Here is a 24,399-nt window from a genome sequence, read left to right on the forward strand (position 1 = left end):
AAATGGCCTTCGATGTAGTGGCGGAGAATTAAAAATTCAAGATAGTCCAGTAATATCGGTAAGTGAGCATAACACCAATAATACTGAGGGCAAACCAGAGAGGATGCAATGTTTGGAACATGACTTAATTATGAATAATGTACATTCTGTACGCAAAATTGGGAAACTTTATCTGAAATTGAAGGCTCAAATCAGCAAAGGTGAAAAGATGATAGAGAGGATTGCATAAAATCAAAGGCAGGAAAACAAACAATAGAATGTAGCCTGAAATTAGGATGATCTTCTGGAAATCACAGTATAATTGAGAGAAACCACAGTTAAGACTTGCAATTTTAAGTTTGGGGTAATCTGCCACTTTAAAATTGTTCAAATAAGGTCCATCACAATACAGCCGAGAGCTCATGAAGGAAAGGCAACGTTTTTCTCAAATATATTAAATTCTTGTTAATAGGAGAATTGGAAGTTTGATTAACAAAAGGTACTAGGTAATTAATGGCTAATTGGAAGACGATATTTAAGTTTGGTTTCCCAGTCTGTCTTTTCCAGTATCCAGCAGTGACCCTGAAACTCGATCCCGAGACTCCACCGACAGCTGAGAACAACAAGAAAACGGTGCATGGCTCTGAGGCACCTTTGACCTTTTGCAAGAGCAAAGAAGGACTATATTTGTGCTTGGGGGGAGCACAACGCTCCGGAGGAAAACGACATCCTCTGAGGCGAGAGTGAAGAAACTTACAAGATGTGAATGGACTCAGTTGAAAATGGACTCATCCGAGAGTGAGGAATGAGTTGGCTCTGAGGCTACAACTAAAGACAACAACTTGAAAATGAGGTGCGGCGAAAGAACCATGAGACCTGAAATGTGCAACAAGCGAACTGGACTCCTTGCTGGGGCGTAATCAATACTTGGTGGGCTTGGCTCAAAGTGAATGGAAGCTTGCTTGGGCACTGAACTTGACACAACTGAGGAGTCTTGATAAAAGATAAATAAATAAATCAGGAACAAAATGTGTAGTGTTACAGAAAAAGGGAAAGGATCATAATCAGAGGATAAATTTGGATAAAACAGGCCAAATTGTATGAAGTAAGAGTAGGATCACATTTAGTCCACCCAGCTTAACAATTAGACATAGAGTCATTGACAAATTGGAGATGAAAATAGGACATTAGGACCCAATAGGATGCAGTCAAGAGGTGGCTAAATTGTACAATGGACCTGATTATTATTAATTAATAAAATTAGAAGTTAATTACAACTCACGGGGAATTCAGAAAGTCCGATAAGTTCAAGGAATAACAGCCATGGAAACTTTTGACAGTTAAGAATAATGCGGCATAAGAGTCACACAAAATGACAGTTAACGAGATGACAAACGTGATAGGACTCAAATAACAAATGCATTGACAAGGCAAAGTGAAAACACCATAGGGGAGTAGACTGTCGGAGGGACCCTTTTGAGTATCTTTACCCAGCGGTTCGATCAGAATGATTGATTAGGATAAAATTATTTAAGGACCATCTGAGGCTGCTTCTTTCCCCATGCTCACCCTTGGACAGGCTCAGCAGTAGAAATAACTGAATTTTTTAGGCATTTAATTGACAGTTTTACGGTAAAAGTGAGGTACGATTGTATGAAATATTTAATCGAGAAGAACATCCAGAAATGAAGTGTTACCTTCAATATTCACTGATTGCCTACTCACTTACACATACTAAATTTGGTTGGTGTGGAATGAGAGCTGAGCGATGAAGGTGACCGAATTGGCACTTGTGTGGTTAAGAATGTGTATGTGTGTCTGGGACAGGGTGAAAGGCCAAAGTATTTTGGAGTTGGGGTGAAAGGGTCACAGTTGAGGGTAAGATTCCTCTCACATGAGACTGGAACACCCAAGTTTGATGAGTGATGAGTTGTAACCTTAACCAACAGCTGATGGTTACTCAGAGGCACCATGACCAACAAAATAGTTCATGGAGAAGGCCCATTTCAGCAACACGAATGGACAAGACAGGACTAATATCAAACACTAGGACAATGGACGATATGACGTGACAGACTTGGACTCACCCGACGGGATGACTGACTAGGTGGATGACAACCAAACATTTGAAACTTAAGCTTGCTTGTGGCAAGTGCAAGCTTTGCTTTGTTTCTGTGCGTCACTTGACTTATTGCAGCATCAACCACCAGCCAAGGAGCAGATTGCTGGCTGTTGTATAACTTGTAATAATTTTGCAGGTTGGCGATTGCAGTCTTGGAGAGTTTATATTGAATGCACGTGAAAATGTTAACCCTAACCCTTTTGATTTTTGTGATGATTGAGGATTTTCAGGACAGAATCCCCGGGCGCCATGATTCGTTGTGTGTCTATGTTTTATTTTGATACTCTATGCCTGTGTACTTTTTGTGAGCACAAGGGTCCGCTGTCAGCAGGGCTGTATGCTCACTGGCAGGAGTGCGATGATTGTTGTTTTGTTGCCGAGTGTGGGGTGAACAGTCAATTTTCAGGAAGTTGGGGATGACAGTTCTGAATGAGTGAAAGGTTCGACAAACTGGCTGCAGGACATATGATGATGCGGTAGGACGTTTTGCCGGTTCCTTTTTGAATGCCTGATGACACATTGAGTGAATGTGTCAGAGGGGGGAGTTACATTTAAATGAGTAAGTAGATATAAAAGCTATTTGTGACATTCAATGTTTTTTCGGATTCAATTATTTTTGAGGCTTTAACAGGACGTGCCAGAATTCAACAGGCAGTGATGGAAGGAGCAGAAGAAGCATCTCGAAAGGAAAGGAGTTAATGGGAGACAACAGCCTGGAATGGATGCAAAGCGTGGCAACAATCTAGCGACAGTAACGGTTAAAGTGTCAACGGAAAAGCACGAATGATGACAAATCATACAGCTAATAGGGATTAGACTGCAGCGCAATAGACAACAAATGTTTGGAAGGTAATTAAATAAAATAGGAAACTGGACCAGAAACAAGCAATAGGGATAAATCCTTAACATATGAATGCATTAAAGCTGCTAATGAAGGGAAAGTATTTAAGAACACATTTTAAGAGGGTTAATTTGCATAACAAATGTTGAAAAGAGTTGGATAGTTAAATCATTTTGGGAAGATTACAGGTTCATTCAAAAGGGCGACTGATTTGAACAGTAAGATGACTTGAAGGGGAGACAAAGATAAGGTACATAAACTAATTAGGTGAACAAAACTGACAGGACTGATGCCCATTTGAGAATACTGAGAAAAATTGGATTCAAAGAGGAAAATTTGGAGTAAAAATTAAGATTTGAACTGGGAAAAGCAATTGCAAAGACTGATTGACAGGACTTCAGACAGGGACAGCTGCAGCAGGAAAGACTAACTTGAACAGGCAGAAGTTACTCTGCTACAGGACGGATCTTGCGAGACCGACAACACGACGAGAAATAAGGGGGATTATTCATAACTCCTAGGGGGAGTGTTTGTTTGTTTGTTTGTTTGTTTCAGGGATCACGTGGACCTCTGGATCATAGGAGTAGATGCCGAGAACGCCTCGGAGGTTCTACTGAGCACTTCGATGAGACGACGACCACCAGTCGTCCCCGTGCCCCAATCAACCCCAAAAGAGAAGATTTAGTTTGCAGACGACTGGTTATGGAGATGTCGTCTACTGGGGCTGACCGAAGGGGGCCGGGCGGACTTCCGGCCTACGCTGGGCATAGCTGCTTTTTTCATTGCAACTCAAGGTTTTGTGCTGTTGTCATCGTTAAATACTGGCAGTGGCTCCCGATTATTGCAGACCCCGTGGACGCTGACCGGGGCCTGGAAAGAGACTCTGAGGACGGTGAAGTGGACAAAGATTTTGGATGGACGGCAGGCCCTGAGCAGTGATCCCGGGGCAAATTCACTACTGAGCATTCAGTGGACTGGACTTTGCATCGACAGGCACTTACATATGCAAGGGGGGCAACACTGAGGGCGCTTCAACGTTTCAGTATGCTGTGATATTGCGTCAATATTTTATCAATCAGTACTTTATCTGATGACTACGTGCTGCAATTACTTTATCTTATTCATTTAACTTTTCACATGTTTACATTGACAATGCAGTTTGACTGTTTAGCGGTCGGTGAACTTGTCATTTCTTTTCCTTCTGTTTTGTGAGCTCATACTGTTTTGTGGATTGTGATATGTGCCGACTCCTTGTACCTGGCTGACGCCAGGTGGAAGGAATCACTGAGGATGTTAGAAAGGGCCTCCCTCTTTTTCCGTGTCATTAGACTGGCAGGGTTTTTTCTCGAGGGAGGGCCGGCAACTTTTTGAGGTTTCTAACGGACCACACCAAATTCATTGCTTCATTAATTATCGACGGTATTGAGATATTACCTAAGGGGGGTGGTTATCGTCATTTGAATAATGTGGACTTCAATTTTCTTTATTTGTGGTTCCTGAGAGGCCTCAGATTGCTTTCAGGGAGCAATTGGATAACAAAGTAGTTTGAGCTTTCCTAGTTAAAATAACCTTAAGTAGCATGCCTCGAGCGTGATATAGGCTGTGCAGGTATAGGCCAAATTGTAGACGTGATCAGAAAATTTGGTTGGGTGAAGATTTTTGGATGTTTACCGATGTCATCTCTTTTTGGACCGTTTTCGGGACATTTATAAAGTCCCGGAGGGGGGAATGAGGTAAATTTTGGATTCTATGCGTCACTGTATGTCACCTTAAATGGCGACCTTGCAGCAGTGAGAAGACCCTAAGCTATTTTTGCGGTACAGAGAAGATCTAGTTTCAGCAATGTGTAGGTGCTTAGAATATGGAAGGGCCATTCGTCCGTGACCAGGAATACCTTTGTCCATGCACTTTTAAGGGCATCGGAAGTAACCAATAGAGTGAGACTCGGACCACAGCTGTTGTCTTACGAGGTACAAATGATGGGGGAGAACAGATAGAGGGGGGTCAAGAACGCGAAGAGGAGAGCGCGAAGAGCAAGGGGCGCGCAAGGCGCAGGGGCGCAAGGGGCAAGAGCAAGAAGCGCGAGGGCCTTTTTGGGGCGAACATCTGTGCTGTCAAGAGCTGAACCATCTTTGCTTTTGGGGCCACTCAAACTTTTGGAGAGACATCACTTTGACATCGGTTGAATAAATCTTTTCCCAATCAGCCGTGTGTCACCGAAGTGCTTCCTTACCCGGACCAGCCATCGTCCACTGAGTGTTTTTTTGGAGACCAGCGAAACAACAAAGACCATTCACCACAAAACAAACAAGATGGAAAATCCTACTTTTTAAACCTACAAAACGCGACCACATTAGGTGCTGTCAAAACATTCCAATTGAAACGGGGCTCATTCTAAATTGCGGGTCATTTTTTGCTTGTGTATTCTGGAATGGAGGCGTCACAGTTAAAGAATTGCTCCTCAGCCGGATATGAAAGTGAAAGATAATGACCACCCCCCCTCGAGTCTCGTTTCTGGACAATCACGCGAGCCGAGTAAATCAATCAGCCTCAATTAGAGCTGTAATCAAAGTGAACCACATCCCGCCTTCTGCACTTAGGAAAGACCTCAAAAGTGGACCGAGAGGAGGAAGTGGCGCTTTGAAAAGCTTTTGTTGTCTTTTATCTATTTGGAATTGAGGAGTCGACATACTGTAGTGCTCTCTAGTCAAAGTGTAAGTGTGAATTATGGCACCTTCACTGTCTGAAATAGACTCGGCGACACGGGGGCATAATTACGTTTGACTTGCGGTGCGAATTACAGAAGCAGGCTGCGGGTATTTGGATGCCTCATTTGCATCGTTGCCTCAACAATAAAAAAACATTTCTGCGTCTTGTTTGAACAGAACTCTACATTTTGCTGATATCAGATTTGGATGTGAGCTCATCATTGTTTTATACTCGGTGCACTAAAAATAGGGCTGTTACACTTATAAAATATGAATGCTACAAAAAGGTAGAGCTTCTGCATTTCTATAGCAAGATGGCCGTTCATACAAAAGAAAAGAAAATCACAAAATGTGTTGTCATTCTAAGTGCCGTTTTTGCGATAAGACAATTTTCAAACTCAATCTTCTCCTTAACAGCCCGCCGCTGTCTCAAGCACTCTCCTCCGTGCTGAAGCGTGACTCATTGACTGCTCATTACCAGGCAGCCCACTCCCGCTCCAGCTCGGTTATCTGACGGGCACTAGCTTGTGGGGGGCAGCCACGGTGGCTCATGAATGCGCTCCGCCATTGGCTGGTGGGATTTATTTAATCAGCGGCGGCTACTACGGGATCCACCCCCATACTCCTCCCCCTCGCTCTGACAGCATCCAAACAGTGCTCTTCCTCGGTTCCAGGGAGAATATCAGCTCAGCGCAGGGAGGAGAGGATTATCATCTCATCTGCATTTATGTTCCGAGGGAACCTCGTGAGAAGCTTGTTTGCTCTTTTGTCTCTTCCGAGCAAGTCTGACTGCTGAACCTGGATTGTTTGGACTCGTTGAAGTGATTTCAAGCTCACCTCTGGGACTTCATGTTTGGACCTCAGGGCAGTCTCTTCAGCTGAGCTGGGAGAACCTAGGATGCCATCCAAAGAGCCCTATGAGGCTCTCAAGGAGGACAAATCTGTGGTGCAAAGAGCCAAACGAGAGGCCAATCAAGAGGAGATTTTGGCAGCCGCTCTTGGGATGAGGATGGGGCCCGAGAAGCCCACGGCTACCTTCTGGCAACCGCTGAAACTCTTCGCCTATTCGCAGCTCACCTCGCTGGTCCGGAGAGCCTCGCTGAAGGAAACGGAGCGGGTGGCCATATCGGAGAAAGTCCACAACTTCAAGGTGAGGCTGGAATTTGAAAGCAAACTTACCTCAGCTTCTCACGCTGAGGGAAACGGAAGGGGAGGGGGGAGTTGCCGAATGGAAGATGCGATTTAAAAACACAACTGTTTTGGTCCGTATGATGAAAAGAAAATCCGTGGGGTGCCTTGTGTACCACTGCTGTTAATTTGAGTGGCAGATGGAGAGATTAGGCCAACGGAGGAGAGAAAACAGCGCTCGGTACTTCCAACGCTCATGTTTTGCGCTGCTTGGAATTGAGAGCAGGAAGAGAAACGTTACCAGCGAGGCTTTGAACCGCTGCCGCCCTCTTGTCTCTGTCTTTGTTCCCATTTCTTAGTAATAAATGTTCCTTTGAGAACAGTTCCTGTATTTCAAAACCCATGAGCAAGAAAACCACAATATCTAAAACCCAGATGGAGCCTTGTAAAACCTCGAGTCCATGTTCTTTGATTGAAAAAGAAGCACACACTTCCCCTCATTAGATAATACTCTCAATGATACATTTAAGAGATTAATAACAAATGGCAGTACAAATACTTGTTTTCCCAAAAGTCTGTGCATTTCAAAATAGATTCTGTAAGCATTAGCTGTGCTACTTGGGGGGCCCCCTCACAATGCTTTTTAAAATATGGACAAAATACATGCTCCTAATATATTTCCTTTAGATACAACACTAAGGGTTTGAAGGAAATAACCACATTGTTTATTTTGTCTTGCCTAAAAATCGCCATTCAAGGACAGCACAAAACTGGAACATAAGTGAACTATGTTTGGCCATCATATCATTTCAAAGACACAAAAAAAATTAGGCCTACTCGTGTGGTAGTATAGGGCAACTAACACACATCTGCCATCTAGTGGTGATTGGTGGCATTACAACTTAAATTTGCTCTCTTTGTTTTTTTAAATCAATACTGAATGTTTATCAGCATCTCTTTTGTGAAGATCAGAATTGCCCGTCGTCTTTCATTAGATGTTCATTTATCTGACGAAGCGGCTGTCTGTTGCCATGAAGGCTCAAACTGCCGCTTCTGGTTCCCGGGGGTCTCCCTGATTGGCTGGCTGCTGTTACCTGGTGGGCTTGTATGTTTCATGGAACCCCCACCTTCTGACAAAGGGAAGACATGAAATAAATAGCTATCCAGATTCCAGAGCAGTCCTTTTCAATGTATCGTAATCACAATTATTAATGTATTGTTGTCTTGTGTGCTGCAGGTGCATACTTTCCGTGGACCTCACTGGTGCGAGCATTGCGCCAGCTTCATGTGGGGGCTGATGGCTCAGGGGGTCAAGTGTGCAGGTATCTTTTCAAATGGCTCGCGTGTCTGATGACTAAGTGAGCATTGCTGTATATGGGTTACTTGGTTTTTAGTACATCTGGACCTGGATTATTTCTCTTTTAATCTCCAATCCCAATCGTGAAAACATTGGATTAGGGGGTTGGATAACAGATGAGTGGAACGATGATGTAACATTTTTTTCCACTTTATTATTATTTTTTTGCGCATAACAACACAAGTCATTGGTGTTCCGTCCCTTTTTGATCCATCGTTATTTGTAACTTTTTATATGTGGGTGTTGGTGTTTTATTGATGAAACAAAAGTGTGTCACCCGCACATTTGCTGTCAGCGGGAGCGTTAATTGTTAATGCTTCCGTTTTGAAATCTGACAGCAACCAAACGAAAGACGCGTATGTTTGCAGTCTGGCTTCGGAGAGTCTGCCGCTGCCATTCCTTCACTCTCCCGCACCAGCACCAGAATCTAGGGCACCAAAGTCTCTCATGGTGCTCAGATTTGCATACCAAAAAAAACCTGCTCCACCGTCCCCTTTCTCCCTTTTTGTATGAGCTCAACTGTTTTGGCCGAGCTCCAGGGAGCCAGCCTTTGCTTGCTGCTTGTTTTGCCACGTTTGCTCATCACCCCCCCCCACCACCACCACCCCCACCCCCAACTTCATCTCATCATGCCCGTGACGAAAAACAAAGCTGACATGTCTCTTTAATGACGTGCCGAGCTCCGAGCGAGGGCAAGCGACTCTGTTTCCACACACGTTCAAACGGATCCACTTCCACCAATCGGCTCGGTTACACGTAATTTTCTAAAATATGAATTATTTATCCCACTCATAAGCAAGCCAGTTGGTGGGAGACATCACCATTAAGCATTGCCGCAGCCTCCTCGCCATAGCAACCAGTCAAAAGCGCTGACAGTGCAGTAAAATTGTCTCTCCCTCTCTGCTGGTGTTCCTTCCTTCCTTCGCCCCCACCTGGGACCCTCGCGGGCCTTCAATGCGAACACATGGACACAGGCAGCGTGGGCCTCCTCCATTATACTGCTTGTCAGATTCCCTTAAGAGAATAATCTCTTAAAGTAATTACATTTCTGCACCAATGCATATAAACGCTGCATTCTTCTCTCTTGGGACCTGAAATAATGTGTCCAGGTTCAGTTTGGAGAAGGTAGCATGCGATTTCAAAAATGTGGGTGGAATTTGGAGAAAAGAAAAATGCAAATGAAAACCTCCCTGAAATTAAAGAGGACTCAAAAGATCTAAGAGCTGGAGGAGCTGCTCCATTTTAGACTGCAAAAGTAGGTCTAGTGTAGCCTGCAGCGACTGAATTGCCGCTTCCGCTGCCATTGTTGCTGCGTGAGCTCGGATTTAGAAGAAGGAGAAAGAAAGAAAACAGCAGCCCGCCTCCTCTTAGCGTTCCTCAAATTCACAGCGTGAGTCTGCTCGTCTTGGGAAAACAAGTCAACTCTCTGAATTCAACATGGCAACAAAAATAAAATTCATCTTAGCCTACAGTGAACCTTTAATCCAGCCTGTGCTTTGTTTTACTCGGCTGTCTGCAGCCAGGTTGGCATTGCAAGTGAGAATCTGTTCTACCTTGGCCAGAAATTAAGCTCCATCAAGGACCACCAACTTGTCGATATAATGGTAGCGCATGACAAGGAGGCGGGGCTTTCTGACATTTTGGGTGTACACATTGATTGAGAAGACTAAGTCCTTTGTTATTTTCCCTGCCGGCCTAAACACAATAAAAGCGGCAATTATTTCATGTTGGAATTTGACTCAATACAAAAGCTCAATTAGATCGCTGAACCGAAAGAATCCATCAACAGGATCTTTTATTTCCCAAGACAAAGAACAATGAGAGGTAATTGAATGTTCCCGTGCTTCTCCAACCTGGTCCATGTTTTTTTCTGTAGACTGCGGCGTGAAAGTCCACAAACAATGTTCACCTCTGGTTCCCGACAACTGCAAGCCAAGTCTGAGACACATCCGGAAAGTGTACAGCTGCGACCTCACCACCTTGGTGAACGCTCACAACACGGCACGGCCCATGGTGGTGGACATGTGCATACGGGAAATCGAGTCAAGAGGTGAGGAACATTCATGAGAGTCACGAGGAATTCCTGAGATGATTGTGAAAACTCAAACCATGTCGGATTAGCTCATCGCTTCGTCGTCTGCTCCTGACTGACGCCATTTTGATTTATGCCTTTATTAGGGTGCTTAGTGATGCAGAAAACAGTTTGCATTCGCCCATTATTTTTTGTCTGACATGGGCATTATTTATGGCTGGAGTTCATTTCTCTGAAGCGTCTCCCTTGTCGTTCAGGATTGAAGTCGGAAGGTCTCTACAGGATATCGGGATTCAGCGACTCCGTGGAAGAAGTCAAGATGGCGTTTGATAAAGGTTAGCGTTCTTTTTGTCCGCTCACGCCGCAGAGACTGACTTGACTCGGCACGCTAGCGCATCTTCAGATGACGGCGACCTTCACTTGAGCTTAATTACAAAGTGACACATTTGAAAAGATTAGTGAGGGTCCCTCCGGGGGTGACAAGCAAGTGTTCGTCATGTGCTGTGTTGACACGAAGCCCCTGAAGGGGGAGCAACTCCAATTTTTGTAATGCAAGTAGTCTATGTGGAGTGCAAGATTAAAAAAAAACAGGTCACAAAAAGTATTGTGTTAAAAAATACATTTCAAACAAAATACCAATAAATGTCTAATGTAGTTAGAATTAGTTATACTTATTTTTAAAGCACTTTATCAATGAAAATATTTCTCAAATTTTTTTTTTTCATTAACTACAATAATCTTGTATATTAAAATTATCTCAAATATCATGCTGAAAAAAATAATTATTGTGCATATGAGTATTAAAAACATAATTATGGTGTACAGCCATGTAGGGGGAAAAAAATAGTCACACTCCAAATTGATCTTTAAAAATCAGCAGTGTGTGCCGTGTGAATTTTAACTGGAGCAGTGGACTTTCCCGGATGGGCATGTGGGAGATCATCCATGACAGAGTGTCATTCCAGCTCACAACACTGTGATGTTCAGCCTGCCAGCGCAAGTAGGCCACGGCCACGGCTACGCTCGCCAAAGCACACACACCACCCAAGGGAGAGTGGCAATCAAACCAAAGCAGACCCTTCGAGACCAGAGCGAGCAAAAAGTGCCACTCAAGCCCGCTACTCATTTGGCTTCCCTCTTTTTGCCTCGTTCCATCTATTCCTTGTCCCATCACACGTCCTCACAGCCGGCGAGAAAACAGACATCTCTGTGAAAACATACGAAGACATAAACATCATCACGGGCGCTCTGAAGCTCTACCTGCGCGATTTGCCCGTCCCCGTCATCTCGTACAACGCCTACCCAAGGTTCATCGAGGCCGCAAGTGAGTCTCCAGTACTTTGATAACCATTAGCACGCACCCGTAGAGAGATGCTAATGGCCGGAAAGGACTTCATTGATTTTTCTCAATGCAGTCTCGTGAGTTGCGCCCACTTTAACCATGTTCATCCATTAGAGCTCACGGACCCGGACAAGAAGCTCGAAGCGTTCCGAGAGGCGCTGGCTATGCTGCCCGCATCGCACCATGAAACCCTCAAGTATCTCATGGCGCATTTAAAAAGGTGAGGAACGAAGAGAATATCAATTTTTGTTGCTTAGTATGCAAGTGTACCTAATATAATGGCCAGTGAGGTTACCAAGCGTCACCTTGTAAAAAAAATCTTTCTAAATTTGATGTTTCAGGGTAGCCCAACATGAGAAAAGCAACCTTATGAGCGTCGAGAACCTGGCCATCGTTTTCGGACCCACATTGATGCGCACTCCGGATCTCGACGCCATGAGCGCTCTCAATGACATCCGTTACCAGAGGCAGGTGGTGGAGGCGCTCATTAAAAATGTCAACGCTCTCTTCTGAGTGCAAGGACAAAATGTTGCGGGCAGGCCCTCAAACCTGCTTTTTGTTCAGAAAAAGATTTTTTTTTTTTTTTTAAAGCCCTTTGTACTTTCTGCCTCCCCATTTCTGTCGGGGGATTTATGCATCAAGCTGACATAGCAGCATGCAGCCGTACTTTGTAGTCGTATCTCAGCATGTGGAAGGATTGTTTCACTGTGATTATGTTTTTTCTGTGCTGTGATAGCCTTAGAGGTGGGGTACTTTTTTCAACGTTCTTTTTTTTTTTTTATTACCTCTTTCTTGAATGAACTGGAATTTTCCCTGTCAATGTGTACAAAGAGGTGCATTTGCCTGACTTTTATTGTACTGTAAATGGCATTTTTTGTGAATTAATTTTGTACTGTCATTTGTACACAACTTGTGCATGGTCAGTTTAGTTTATTAAACTGATAAAACAATTGTGAGGCTAGTGAGGTCACTTGATTTAAACATTTCAATATGAAAGTTGCCCATCAATTTGTTATACAATAGTGTCCCGCTGAAAATAGCTTATTTCATCACATTTGAATGGAAATGAAACATTTTGGTTTATGTGTGTAGCGGCCAGCTGCTGGGTAACCTTGAGAAAGGCGATGTTTGTCCTTAGTTATGCATAATTAGCAGCAGTGACAGGTTGTCCCTTAAAGCATCACACCATGTGACTGCCTGAGCTCCTCCATCACTCAAAGTAATTCGCTGTGAAACTCAAACCAGCCGTCATCTCTGAACGCACGCATGCAGATTCACACGAGAAGTGATGGCACAACATCACAATTTTTTTTTTATTCTCCCCCCCATCCCACAAAACAACCAAGACGCAATCAGCGCTTGACATCCAATCAGTTGGACGTCAGGCCCCGGCGTCACCTTAGCTTAATTTGAAGCAAACCCTCACTTGTCTCCTGGTGATTGTGCGGTGAAAAAAAATTGGATTTTCATTCAAGCGTTTAGCATCGGGCAAATTTATCATTGCGTCATCCTCCATCACTGATGCTGGGATAAGCTCCTGGTTGGCCGCTGCTTTGTCTACGCTGGATAGGCACCATTGTCGTTAATGAGAGTTCATTTCAAGAGCCGTGATCCATGAGATAAGTGACCTTTGTTGGCTGTGCTGAATAGATTCGCAAAAGCGGTTTGTACGTCGCTCGTTTGCAGGGCGTATCCGCATCCTCCAGTTATTGTTCAGTCAGGCGTTTGTATTTAGTAGTCTTATGTTGTCCTCTTTTATTGTGCTCGCCCTACAGATATTATTTTTATTCAGATTCAATGGCTCATTGAAGATGTTTTAAACAAAAAAGCCTCAAGTTTATTTCGGGTTATGTAAACGGGATTCTTTTTTGAGTTCAAGCTACATTAATGGAAAATTTAATGAAACTTCCATCATCGTTTACATCCGATTGTCACTTTTCTATCCTGGCCGCTTTTGACCAATCAAAACATAAAAATTCCGCAAATTCATTACTGACTTGTCAATGTCAGTAAGACACAGAAATGATGCCAAGAGAGTCAAGGGGAGGGTTTGGGCGAATCTCTCTTAATTCAGACATTGCCAAAACGGTGATCTGACCCTAAGTGAGATGAATGAGGCCCTTGGTTGAGCGCGCAGTTGATTGAACACATGGCAGGTGTACGGATATTGAGTTGAGTGACCCGGAACGGGGGCACCAAGATGGCAAGCAAGCAACGGAGACATGGGGGGTGCATTTATGACTTCTCAGAAAATATTACAAATAAATACCCAAGCCCAACCTAACAGAATCAAGATGGCCGCCTTAGACGCTTGCTAGCAAGCTAGCTAGTTAGCCATCCAGCTCGCCTTGTCCTTTGTCCAATCCGATTTCACTCTAAAAGTGTTGTTGCCATGTCAATCTAATCTGCCCAGGTCCTTCAGAAACTGAAAATACATCTTAAACTGTTTTAACAATGGAACTGTTTTGCCAATTAACCAAATTTCAAATTCATCACAGTGTATTTTTTGTATTTTGTTAAGCAAGAGTTTACATTGTGGTCATTGATCATGTTGCCTCAAAGTTGTGTGCTGGCTGACAAGTTCACCGTGGTTTATTTTAGTGACGGATTACTGTGGCATGTTGCGCTTTAACGTGCGCCTCTCAAGTAACAAGCGTTGTCAGCCATTCACTCAGCTATCAGCTGTGGGACAATAACAACACGGTCGCTGCCAAAAGCGCCAGCTTTCTGAAGTGCATCGAGTCGTTTGCCAGTTGTCAAAGAATGTTTTAGGTCGGTCAGACCTTCGCAATTCTCTCGTGGCCAACAGGCGTCGTGCTGAAGTTGGAGTGGACTTCTGGAGTGATTGACAACAATGAATATGATCTCTCTCGTTTTTCACCTCATCATCTTGGCAGGTAAGAACTGGTTGAAAAGTGAATGGATTTCTTTTTTTTGGTATGTTTAGCGTCTCGTTTCAAAAACAATTTCATATTGTAAATTCAAGAAGCTGCCAAGAGACTGCAACCTAACCCCAAATCAAAACTAATGAGTCGATATTTGAGTGACAAGGGCACGTGCATGCTTCCTCATTTGGCTTTTCCATCTTTTTTTCTCATCTGTCAGCACGTCTCGGTCCAGGCATGATTACCAGTGGCGGGCGATTCCGTAATAGTTTTTCCAATTGAACCATCCAAGCGTTCACGTCTTTGTCAAAATGACCTTGGCGTCAAGGTGAACTGGGAAATACAAATAGGTCTTTCTCACATTGCTGTGGAGAAAAATGAAGGCAATAAATATCCCTTAAGAATACTTAAGCAATTTTGAATCTGTAATATTGTTATTCTTTTGTTATTTAGCTCATTTCCACTGATTTATACCGTCAATATTTGTGCTTCATAAATATTTATTTTACTCTGGTGAACACAAAGGCTACTCACATATCGCACGAGTGTCCGGCTGATACTTATCACGTTTATTCCCGTCACATTCATAAGGGGGACATAATCGCTTGCCAACACAATTACGAGCCGCACACAGGAGTCGTCATGCTGTTAAATACGACCGCTGCTAATCTCTTTGTAAACAAGTCCGTGAGAGTGTCCCGTGTGCTTTCTTTCTTCTGGAGCTGCCACCAGCGCTACTGAAGATGAAACCCGCCTGGTCAAAACCCTCTTTACCGGTTACAATAAGGTGGTCCGGCCCGTCAGTCACTTCAAGGACCCGGTGGTTGTCACCGTGGGCCTGCAGCTTATCCAGCTTATCAGTGTGGTAAGATGTCAGGACACACACCAAAAAAGCCCATTTCAACTTATCGGTTGTCTGAATACATTTATTGAATCAACAGGATGAAGTCAACCAGATTGTCAACAGCAATGTGCGACTTAAGCAGGTTTGAGAACTTCACTTTGTTTTATATTTTACAAGTCATCTAGCCTAGTGTTGGGAAAACGAAGCTTCAAGTTTGCTTCATGAACCAGTTGTATTTGTTTTCATTCCTCCAGATGGCACTGTTGTTCAAAAGACAACCATTGTCCGTGTGGTTGTGAAACTCGTCTCTATTTATATTTGCTTAACTTTCCATTGTCTGTTTCTTCTCCAGCAATGGAACGATGTCAACTTAAAGTGGAACCCGGAGGATTATGGCGGCATCAGAAAGATCAGAATTCCCTCCACTGATATTTGGCGGCCTGATCTGGTGCTCTACAACAAGTAGGCGTTTGATTGTGTTCATGTCTGCTCTCCGTGATTTGTATCGAGAGCTGAGTGATCTCCTGAGCACAAGCTAAACACCTGTCAGTCGTGTTTTCACTCTCTCCAGTGCGCTTGTGGAAGCTCGGGTGAGGTTTCATCATGCTAAATATAGCCGGTGGAGTAGACCTTTCACATACTCCATATGTTACGTCTGACAGCACTGTCGCCTTTCGTTATCGTTCAAATCACAATGTCGACTCCTTTTTTTGTCGTGCTCACAGCGCCGACGGCGACTTTGCGATCGTGCACGAGACCAAAGTGCTGCTGGAGCACACGGGAATGATCACATGGAATCCCCCCGCCATTTTCAAGAGCTACTGCGAGATCATCGTGCTGCACTTCCCCTTTGACCTGCAGAACTGCAGCATGAAACTGGGCACCTGGACCTATGACGGGAACTTGGTCGTCGTCAATCCTGTAAATGATCTCTTTATTTCTGCCTTGTTGTCAAAACTGCTGGGCTATAAGTAACCCAGATTGGGTGGAATAGCTTCAAAAACATTGTTGAAAAATCTTTCTGGGGTTTTATCTTAGATATTTTGGTGATGCTGCTTTGTCTCTGCAGGATAGCGATCGCCCCGACATGAGTAACTTCATGGAGAGTGGCGAGTGGGTGATGAAAGACTTCCGCAGCTGGAAGCACTGGGTCTACTACGCCTGCTGTCCAGAAACCCCCTACCTGGACATCACCTACCACTTCCTCATGCTACGCCTCCCGCTCTACTTCATCGTCAACGTCATCATCCCCTGCATGCTCTTCTCTTTCCTAACCGGACTTGTCTTCTATCTGCCGACCGACTCTGGTAAGCCTCTTGGTGTTGTGTTGTAAGGAACGTGTTGCTTGTGAAGCCTTGTTGGTCAAATCAGCATCCAAGATGACCCCCTAAGTGCAGCTACAACATGTGCCAGCCTGAGGTCTCTACTCCACAAACAGCTCTGCTGCTGCACGCATCAGGCCCCGCCCCCGCTGTGTACATCGGCTTCATTATCCAACGTCCCTCTGTGCTGTCATGTCTGAAAGCAATCCTTGGCTGTAATGTATAATACATCACTTGAGTCCTGTTTCAAAAGTGGGCCGCTGCCGAAATACACTCCGTCACAACTGCCATGGCCAACTGCTTTGCAGTCTTGCATTTGATTTAATAGAACACAATTTTTAGCATGTTCCATGTAATGAAGCCTAAAACAATTCTGTCGTTAAATTAAATATTCTGGTATTTTCATACTTTGTCGTATCACCCAGGAGAGAAGATGACCCTGAGTATCTCCGTTCTGCTCTCACTGACCGTTTTCCTGCTGGTCATTGTGGAGCTGATCCCGTCCACCTCCAGCGCCGTCCCTCTCATCGGGAAGTACATGCTCTTCACCATGGTGTTCGTCATCGCCTCTATCATCATCACCGTCATCGTCATCAACACTCACCACCGTTCCCCGAGCACCCACACTATGCCGCAATGGGTCAGAAAGGTCAGCGGATGACTGCATGTGCAAACACTTTGTGTATTTCTATCTATTTACAGTGATGTGCAGACCTTCTGTCCTTTTGTTATACTGCCATCTAGTGGACAAAGACTAGCACAATAGTGGCTATAGATAGACTTATCAAACATTATAATGAATACAGTACAGTATGTCTCTTGCCGTATTTAACGAAAAAAAAAGAGTTTACTTGTTTGTGTAGTACTATTGTTAGGTAACTAATTAAATAATTATTGATGACTTAAATAAGCGCATGAAAGTCATGATCCCTGACAAAAGTTTGTCTATTTTCTTTGGGGCGGAGCAGCTTTTCATCGAAACCATCCCAAACGTTATGTTCTTCTCAACGATGAAGCGTCCCGGAAAGGAAAAGCCGGTGAAGAACATCTACGGGGGCGACTTTGACATCTCTGACATCTCTGGCAACCAAGCCTCCGCCGTGCCTTACCAGTCACCCATAGCCAAAAACCCTGACGTCCGCTCTGCCATCGAAGGAGTCAAGTACATCGCAGAGACGATGAAGTCGGACGAAGAATCCAACAATGTAATGTGAACAGTGGTTTTGATGACATCATTCCATGGCTTTGGCCTATTTTGTGACAAGTGTCCCATTGTTGACTTTGTCCAGGCTGCTGAGGAGTGGAAGTTCGTGGCCATGGTGCTGGATCACATCCTGCTGTGTGTCTTCATGGCTGTATGTCTCATTGGCACATTGGGCGTGTTTGCTGGACGTCTCATTGAGCTCAGCATGCTCTAAATCGGAGGTTTTCAAAATCATAATGAATTGCACATTAAATAAAAATGGAAATTAGAGCTGAATAGAAATCTAAATACAACAAAAACCAAATACAACAACATATTTGAAAGATAAAAACAACTGGACTGTTCTTTACCAGTGATTCTTGTGTATACCACTAGAGAGAGCCCACGCGCCCCATTTTGCGGCACCCGTTTACTCTTTTGGTGCTTGAAAAGGTGCTTTAAAATAACTGTAATTATGATATTGTGGATACCTGTATCATGATAGTTTGTGCTTTGTATGAAACATGTGATATAATACATTTTAACATATCTAAAATAAATCCTGAGGATTGTAATGTTCCAGCTTTGCACGTTTTCAGATACGTATAAGGTGTTCCAAATGTGGTTATCATATGAATTGTGGTTGGAAGAAAACATGCATTGGTGATTGAATCCATATGCATTTTTTTCTAAATGATTTTACAATACGTAAGTGTACCTAATGGTGTGGCCGATGATTGTTCACATTGCCTGCGGCTGGCAGGCCATGATAAGCCCCGCCCTTTCCTTCCTTTTTGGCTTGTGATTGGTCGACTTGATGTCGACGCTTCTCGTATTACGAAAGTCAACTGGCAGGGAAGTCATGTAAGAAAGCGCCTTTGCTCATTAGCGTCGTTATCTTAGCCTGATTACGTTCCTCACCGTTCGGCGTTTGTGTCAGTGTCATTTGTTTTTCACTGGCCCACTTTAGCTCGTGGGCTAACAAGCATGGCTACTCCCACCGGGCTTTCACTGACACATGAGGAGACAGAACATAGCAATCTGAGGTAACGGTGAGTTTCATTTTATTCTTGCGAGCTTTTTAAAATCTGCTTGGCTAATTTTGCTCAATCACACATGTGCTTCAAAACTGTATTTCGTGACCTTACTGAGCTAAATCACAGTCTCACAGTGCACCATCAAACTTACCTGTCACTGACCTAAATAGTTGAATAAATGTGCATTATACTGTGCAGCAAGTATATAGTTTGCATCTGTGGCGCGCTGTTTGAGAAAAACTGCTTTAAAAGAATACTTGAGTCTGTTATCATGTTTCAGCATGTTTGTTTTGGGTGTTGCTGGAAGTTATCAGTCATTTGCTTACCTTTGTACCACAGCCAAGATAAATGTTGGGCTTTTTTAAACAAACAATATATATGCAACATTAATAAATAAATAAGAGTGGGTCAAACTTTTGTCAGGATCTCTTGAGAAATGTTCCTTCTTTTGTTACATGTCTTGTATTCTCTGTCTTGACTGACAGTCATGACGTCATTATGACCTCAACCCATGCGTGACTGCTGACATTGGTGGAAAAAAAATGGCTCTCATTACGACCACTGCTACCATCTTTCCACATGGGGATGGAGACCCAACGGACCCCTCTGTCCCATCATCCAGAATATCCATCGAAAAGCTCCTCCCGGCTCTCTTTCAGTGCTTTGGCATCATCCTTTGTGGCTACATAGCCGGGAGGGCCCGAATCATAACATCCTCCCAAGCCAAAGGTTTAGGCAATTTTGTCTCCAAATTTGCTCTGCCCGCACTTCTTTTTAAGAACATGGTGCTGCTGGACTTTGGGAACGTCATCTGGCCCTTCATCTGGAGCATCCTCATCGCCAAAGCATCTGTGTTTGCCATCGTATGCGTCCTGACGCTGGTTGTTTCCAGTCCGGAGAGTCGCTACAGCAAAGCCGGGCTCTACTCTATATTTGCCACCCAAAGCAACGACTTTGCTCTGGGCTACCCGATTGGTATGTAAGATGATGTCTGTAGGGCTGAACCATTAAAACAATTATATATATTTTTTTTAATTACCTCCAATTTCGTTTTTTTTAGTCATAGAGAATACAGCCACTGTTTCTAATGTTTTGACTCCATGTGTGTCCACAGTTAAAGCTCTATACGAGAGCACGCATCCAGAATACGTTCAGTACATCTACTTGGTGGCGCCGGTGTCGCTAATGCTGCTCAATCCCATCGGCTTTGCCTTTTGTGAGGTCCACAGATGGAAGGAACGGCGAGAGCACCAGCAGGGCAAACTTCTCATCGCGGGCCAAGTAGTGCTCCACGTTCTCCGCAACCCGATTGTCTTCATGGTCATCATTGGCATCGGGGCCCATTTTATCCTGCACCAAAAGATTCCGGCTTTCATGGAGGACTTTGTGGATGGTTTGGCTACCTCCTTTGGAGGCGCGGCTTTGTTCTACTTGGGTCTGTCCATGGCGGGGCATCTGAAGAAATTAACCAGGTCCACTGTTGTGACGCTGATATTACTCTTGACTGCAAAGTTGTAAGTAAAAAAAATGTTGATAGCAGCCTTGTATTTTTTTTTTCTTTTGCTGAGTCAGACTTTTCTCTCCAATAATGCATTGCCCAGGTTGCTGTTGCCTCTGATTTGTAAAGACATGGTGGATCTTCTCGACAACACCAACCCCTCCAACCAATCTAGCCTCTCCAATTACGCTTTTCTCTACGGAGTATTTCCCACGGCGCCCAGCGTCGCCATCTACGCTGGGTATTACAACGCCCAGCTGGAAGTGGTGAGCCATGAATGTTTAAACTTGCTAGATTTGACAAACAGTTTATTATGAACTCACCTCAAACGGGTTTATCATGTTTGATATGGTCCCGACTGATCGGTACATGTCTTTTCCTACTAGGTTATTTCTGGGATGGTGATTAGCACTTTGCTCTCAGCTCCAATAATGTTTACCTCCGCTTGGCTGCTTACCCTCCGCCAGATGGATCCTCGGCTTCTGATGAGCACGTTGCAAGATGTCAGCTTTGATATAAGCATCGTCTGTTTAGTGATACTGGTGAGTCATATTTAAGGAAAAAAAGCAACAAAAAAAAAAAGCACAACTTTGCCCTATTTTTAGGAAATAGATCATTTTCGGAGTCAAAGGTTCACTTCCTCATTCATTGTCACTTTTAGCCCAGTTCAAAGGAACTTCATTAGAAAAGAAAACTCCACATAAACTTGCTTTTGTGTATTTCCCCGACAGCTGTGGACCATCGCTGTCATGTTTTTGAGGAAGAAATACAAGAGGCCGCCTCACTTGTTCACAACCAACCTTTTTGTGGCACAGGTGAGTGCGCAAAAACACTTCAAGGTTCAAAATCATCTCTGAGCATTAACTGGCATTATTTGTTTTAGTTACTCACTTGTTTGGGAATGATCGTGTGGAAATTTGTGGTGAGAAGACACGACTTTGTCGGCCAGATATTGTCTTTCACGCTTCTGTGCACCTCGCTCTATTGCACTTATATTTGGCCAGGTATGTTTAAAATACACAAGGACATCATAAAGAGGCGCTGATTGGTTTTAACGCCCGTGTTTCTCATCTTAGGCATCATTGCACTCTCTATTGTACTCCTGAGAAGGTTTGAGCATCGCAAGGTTTCGTCTGGCTGGTTTCTTATTGCGGGCTGGGGGTGAGTACGGCTAAATTAAGACACTTTATTTTTTAAAATGGCTATTTGATGAGCTTAGTAGCAAATAAATCCATAAAATACGTATTTAAAAATTTGTCTAAAAACTAGTTGGTTGTTACTATTTTGCACTGTAATATATATATATATATGTATGTATGTGTGTGTGTGTGTGTGTGTGTGTGTGTGTGTGTGTATGTGTATATATATATATATATATATATATTCCTTTAATTTACATTTTTTTAAATTTAATGAATTTTTTTCTGATGAACAGGATCCCTGCATTCATAACTGCCGTGTTGCTCATCTGCGGGGAAAAACTCCCCAACACCTTGGATTCGTCGCTCTTTTACAGCAAACCGCAAGTATGTGGTGAAATTCCATTTTTGCAGTTTGTGCTGCTTCCTTATGCGTGTTTGCTTTGACAGATCATCTGCAGCACTTTTGTGCTATCTGTCAGTATCCTACTATTGGGAGGGTGCTTGGTGTTTCTCAGTCGAGAAAGCTGGGCACAAAAAGACCAAAATCGGGAGGAGAATACGTCCGACGAAGACCTCGTGACTGAACAAGATAATCACGCTCTGTTTGAACCAGAAGGCCAGTCAGCAGATCCCAACACAGGTACTGTTATTGAACGCATCAAAAAAGTCCTTATAACATCGTTATACCGCCTCCAGGTGGCCAACATAGGCATAACAGGAGCTGCATTCAATTGCTGTAGTGTGACAGAAATTGATTATTTAGAATTTTATTTTGTTCATTACTGTTATGCAGTATAACAAGTGGTATTCCCCCCCCCCTTTTAAAAACGCATTAATTTTTTTTCTGATTATAAATTGTTGTCACTTTGTCAGTGTGCGAATGTCCGCCATCCCAGCCCATGCCCGACATGCTCATCACAAGTTTGAACCCCACGACAAACACACTCGCAGGTATCAAGCAATAATCTGAATTTGAATTTACTGCCTGCACAGGAGGAGGAAATGTTTATTCCAAATGTGTACTCTGCCCCCCTCAGGTCAAAGTGGGAATTGCAATGATTCAAACGTGTGCCTCGTGTTCCGAGTGGAAGAGCACCATTGGGATGAAGATAGACAAGTGGCCCGTCATGTGCTCCTGTGTTTGCTTCTGGCTGTCAGCTCGCTAGTTGTGAGTACAACAACAAAACAATCATGTCTTATTTAATGTACTGACTGGTCCTTCAGCTGCATTTTCCTCCCGTTGTGGTAGAACTTGTCCAGCTGTGTGTGGTTGCTCTTGTACCAAGACCCAGGTCGACTTTACGTGGAGCTGCAGTTTTTTTGTGTGGTGGCCAACTACGGGCAGGTTGGTGTTCTAATATTGCTGAGAGTGCAGTAAGTCACACAGCACATTGTGATTGCAGGGCTTTGTCTCCTTTGCTCTGTTTGGCCTGGACAAACATTTCATCATACTGCCATTTTGGAGGAGGTGAGAAACCAATACTATTGTAAAAATACTCGAGTCGCACTGTTATGAATACAACACCTATAAATAGCTAGCGTCACAAATTGTTTATTAAAGGTTGATGTTTGTTGTTGTCTGCGGCTTAGGTTGCGCACACTTTGGTATGGAAAAAGACAAGAAGAGCAACCACAAAGTAACGTGAGCGAGGAGATCAGGATGACGTGCACTGACTTCATCAAAAACCATAAAGAGCAGTGTTTTCACGACATTGTCAGGAAAAAAAGGTGAGAGCATGTCCTGTTCAAGGAAATGAGTAAATATTTTTCCTGACATTACACTTCTGTTCTATTGTCTCTTGTTCCATTCATTTTTTAAAAAAAATTTTTTACCCTTTCTAAAAATTCTACATTGCTCAAAAACAAAACTGAGACTTTTTTTTTTCCAGGTGTGGGGTGAGGACAATGGTGGACTGTTTCCTGGGCTGTGAATTTGTGGAGTGGCTGCAGCAGGCAGGCTTGGCTCAGGATGGAGACATGGCCGTACTCTACGGCACCCACTTGCTGCAGGGCGGCGTTCTTCAGCACATCGAGGAGGAACGTGCCTTTCAAGACGCTGCCATATTTTACTCCTTTGTGACCTAAGCCGTCACCCAGTGAGTACTTGAACTTATGAAGGTGGCTACGCTTCAAAAAGCGCTTAAGAAAAAGGCAGTAGCTATTCGGGGGCACCAAAGCTGCAAGTTGTTGCTTGCTCTCAGGTGTGAATGTAGCCATGGCATTTTCAGCCTGCAGGCAAACAAACATGCATGGTTTGCATGGAGATGCATCTTTCAGAAGTGATGACGTGTTCGTATGGGGAGGACTAATTAATAGCATATTTAATTCCTCACAACTACGATTGTATTATTGCTTGAAAAATCAAAATGAACCAAATGGTCAATACAGAACCTAAAATGTATTTTTTTTGAGCAGTGATAGTACTGTCAACATTTGTGCCAGTATGTGAGTGTATATGCACAAAGAAATAAGGTTATTTCTGGTTACCTCACCACCAAAGGGACTTTGAACTTTGTCATTTTTTGAGCATTTGTCTTATCTGTAGCACATGATTGTTTGCACATTTAAAAAAATAAATAAAGGTCCATTACCATCAAGGCTATTTATTGATAATAACAATACTGGTTATACGGGAGGAAAAGAAATTGTATTTTTGCTCAGGTGAAATCTTATTGCAAGCTAAGAACTGTATTCACATTAAGTAAATATTTATAAACTATATGCAATTATGACACATTTTGTACCAGGGCTGTGGACTCGGTTCGGACTCGGGGACTCGGACTCGGTCGGACTCGGTCATTTTTGCCGGACTCGGACTCAGTGCTGATTTTGACCGTGTCCACCGAGTCCGACAATAAAAAAAAAAAAAAAGAGGCAAGACTCAGCCAGAGAGTGTCACGTTACAGTCAGCGCGGTAGGAGTTGTAAGAAGCAGTAAAAACTCCACCAAACTCGCCGTAATGACCTGTGATATATGTTA

At 43.6% G+C, this 24,399-nt stretch overlaps 3 protein-coding genes across 5 annotated transcripts in view; all 3 read left to right on the forward strand.

The window, feature by feature from the left end:
• The window catches only part of chn1 (chimerin 1), a 17,991-nt gene extending 5,531 nt beyond the window's left edge, over window positions 1-12,460 (forward strand). Inside the window, exons 2-8 of one of the 2 annotated variants that reach the window (XM_061286534.1) lie at window positions 6,515-6,800; window positions 8,016-8,100; window positions 10,012-10,185; window positions 10,425-10,502; window positions 11,354-11,491; window positions 11,624-11,729; window positions 11,851-12,460. In XM_061286534.1, coding sequence (XP_061142518.1) covers window positions 6,549-6,800; window positions 8,016-8,100; window positions 10,012-10,185; window positions 10,425-10,502; window positions 11,354-11,491; window positions 11,624-11,729; window positions 11,851-12,022 — 1,005 coding nt within the window. In that variant the 5' untranslated portion in view covers window positions 6,515-6,548 and the 3' untranslated portion in view covers window positions 12,023-12,460. The remainder of the gene's footprint in view (window positions 1-6,514; window positions 6,801-8,015; window positions 8,101-10,011; window positions 10,186-10,424; window positions 10,503-11,353; window positions 11,492-11,623; window positions 11,730-11,850) is intronic. The other variant, XM_061286535.1, reaches the window with a different exon arrangement.
• Window positions 12,461-14,157: 1,697 nt separating this feature from the next.
• Window positions 14,158-18,322, forward strand: LOC133159555 (acetylcholine receptor subunit alpha). Its single transcript, XM_061286639.1, has 9 exons — window positions 14,158-14,406; window positions 15,117-15,259; window positions 15,336-15,380; window positions 15,591-15,700; window positions 15,964-16,159; window positions 16,308-16,545; window positions 16,986-17,209; window positions 17,529-17,765; window positions 17,850-18,322. Exons 1-9 carry the CDS (start codon window positions 14,364-14,366, stop codon window positions 17,976-17,978), a joined length of 1,365 nt encoding a protein of 454 aa, XP_061142623.1. The 5' UTR covers window positions 14,158-14,363; the 3' UTR covers window positions 17,979-18,322.
• A 135-nt stretch (window positions 18,323-18,457) lies between these two features.
• Window positions 18,458-24,017, forward strand: gpr155a (G protein-coupled receptor 155a). 2 transcript variants are annotated; one of them, XM_061286637.1, is made up of 16 exons: window positions 18,458-18,795; window positions 19,266-19,755; window positions 19,895-20,294; window positions 20,382-20,544; window positions 20,665-20,820; window positions 21,010-21,093; window positions 21,162-21,282; window positions 21,355-21,439; window positions 21,714-21,804; window positions 21,868-22,060; window positions 22,294-22,371; window positions 22,458-22,588; window positions 22,670-22,765; window positions 22,824-22,888; window positions 23,011-23,148; window positions 23,310-24,017. In XM_061286637.1, exons 2-16 carry the CDS (start codon window positions 19,323-19,325, stop codon window positions 23,503-23,505), a joined length of 2,430 nt encoding a protein of 809 aa, XP_061142621.1. In that variant the 5' UTR covers window positions 18,458-18,795; window positions 19,266-19,322; the 3' UTR covers window positions 23,506-24,017. The 2 variants fall into 2 exon arrangements, with proteins under 2 accessions (XP_061142621.1, XP_061142620.1); XM_061286636.1 differs by having other exon boundaries at window positions 18,458-18,789.
• Window positions 24,018-24,399: the final 382 nt, after the last annotated feature.

The sequence above is a fragment of the Syngnathus typhle genome, linkage group LG9 (assembly GCF_033458585.1).
Source record: "Syngnathus typhle isolate RoL2023-S1 ecotype Sweden linkage group LG9, RoL_Styp_1.0, whole genome shotgun sequence".
NCBI classification, from domain to species: domain Eukaryota; kingdom Metazoa; phylum Chordata; class Actinopteri; order Syngnathiformes; family Syngnathidae; genus Syngnathus; species Syngnathus typhle.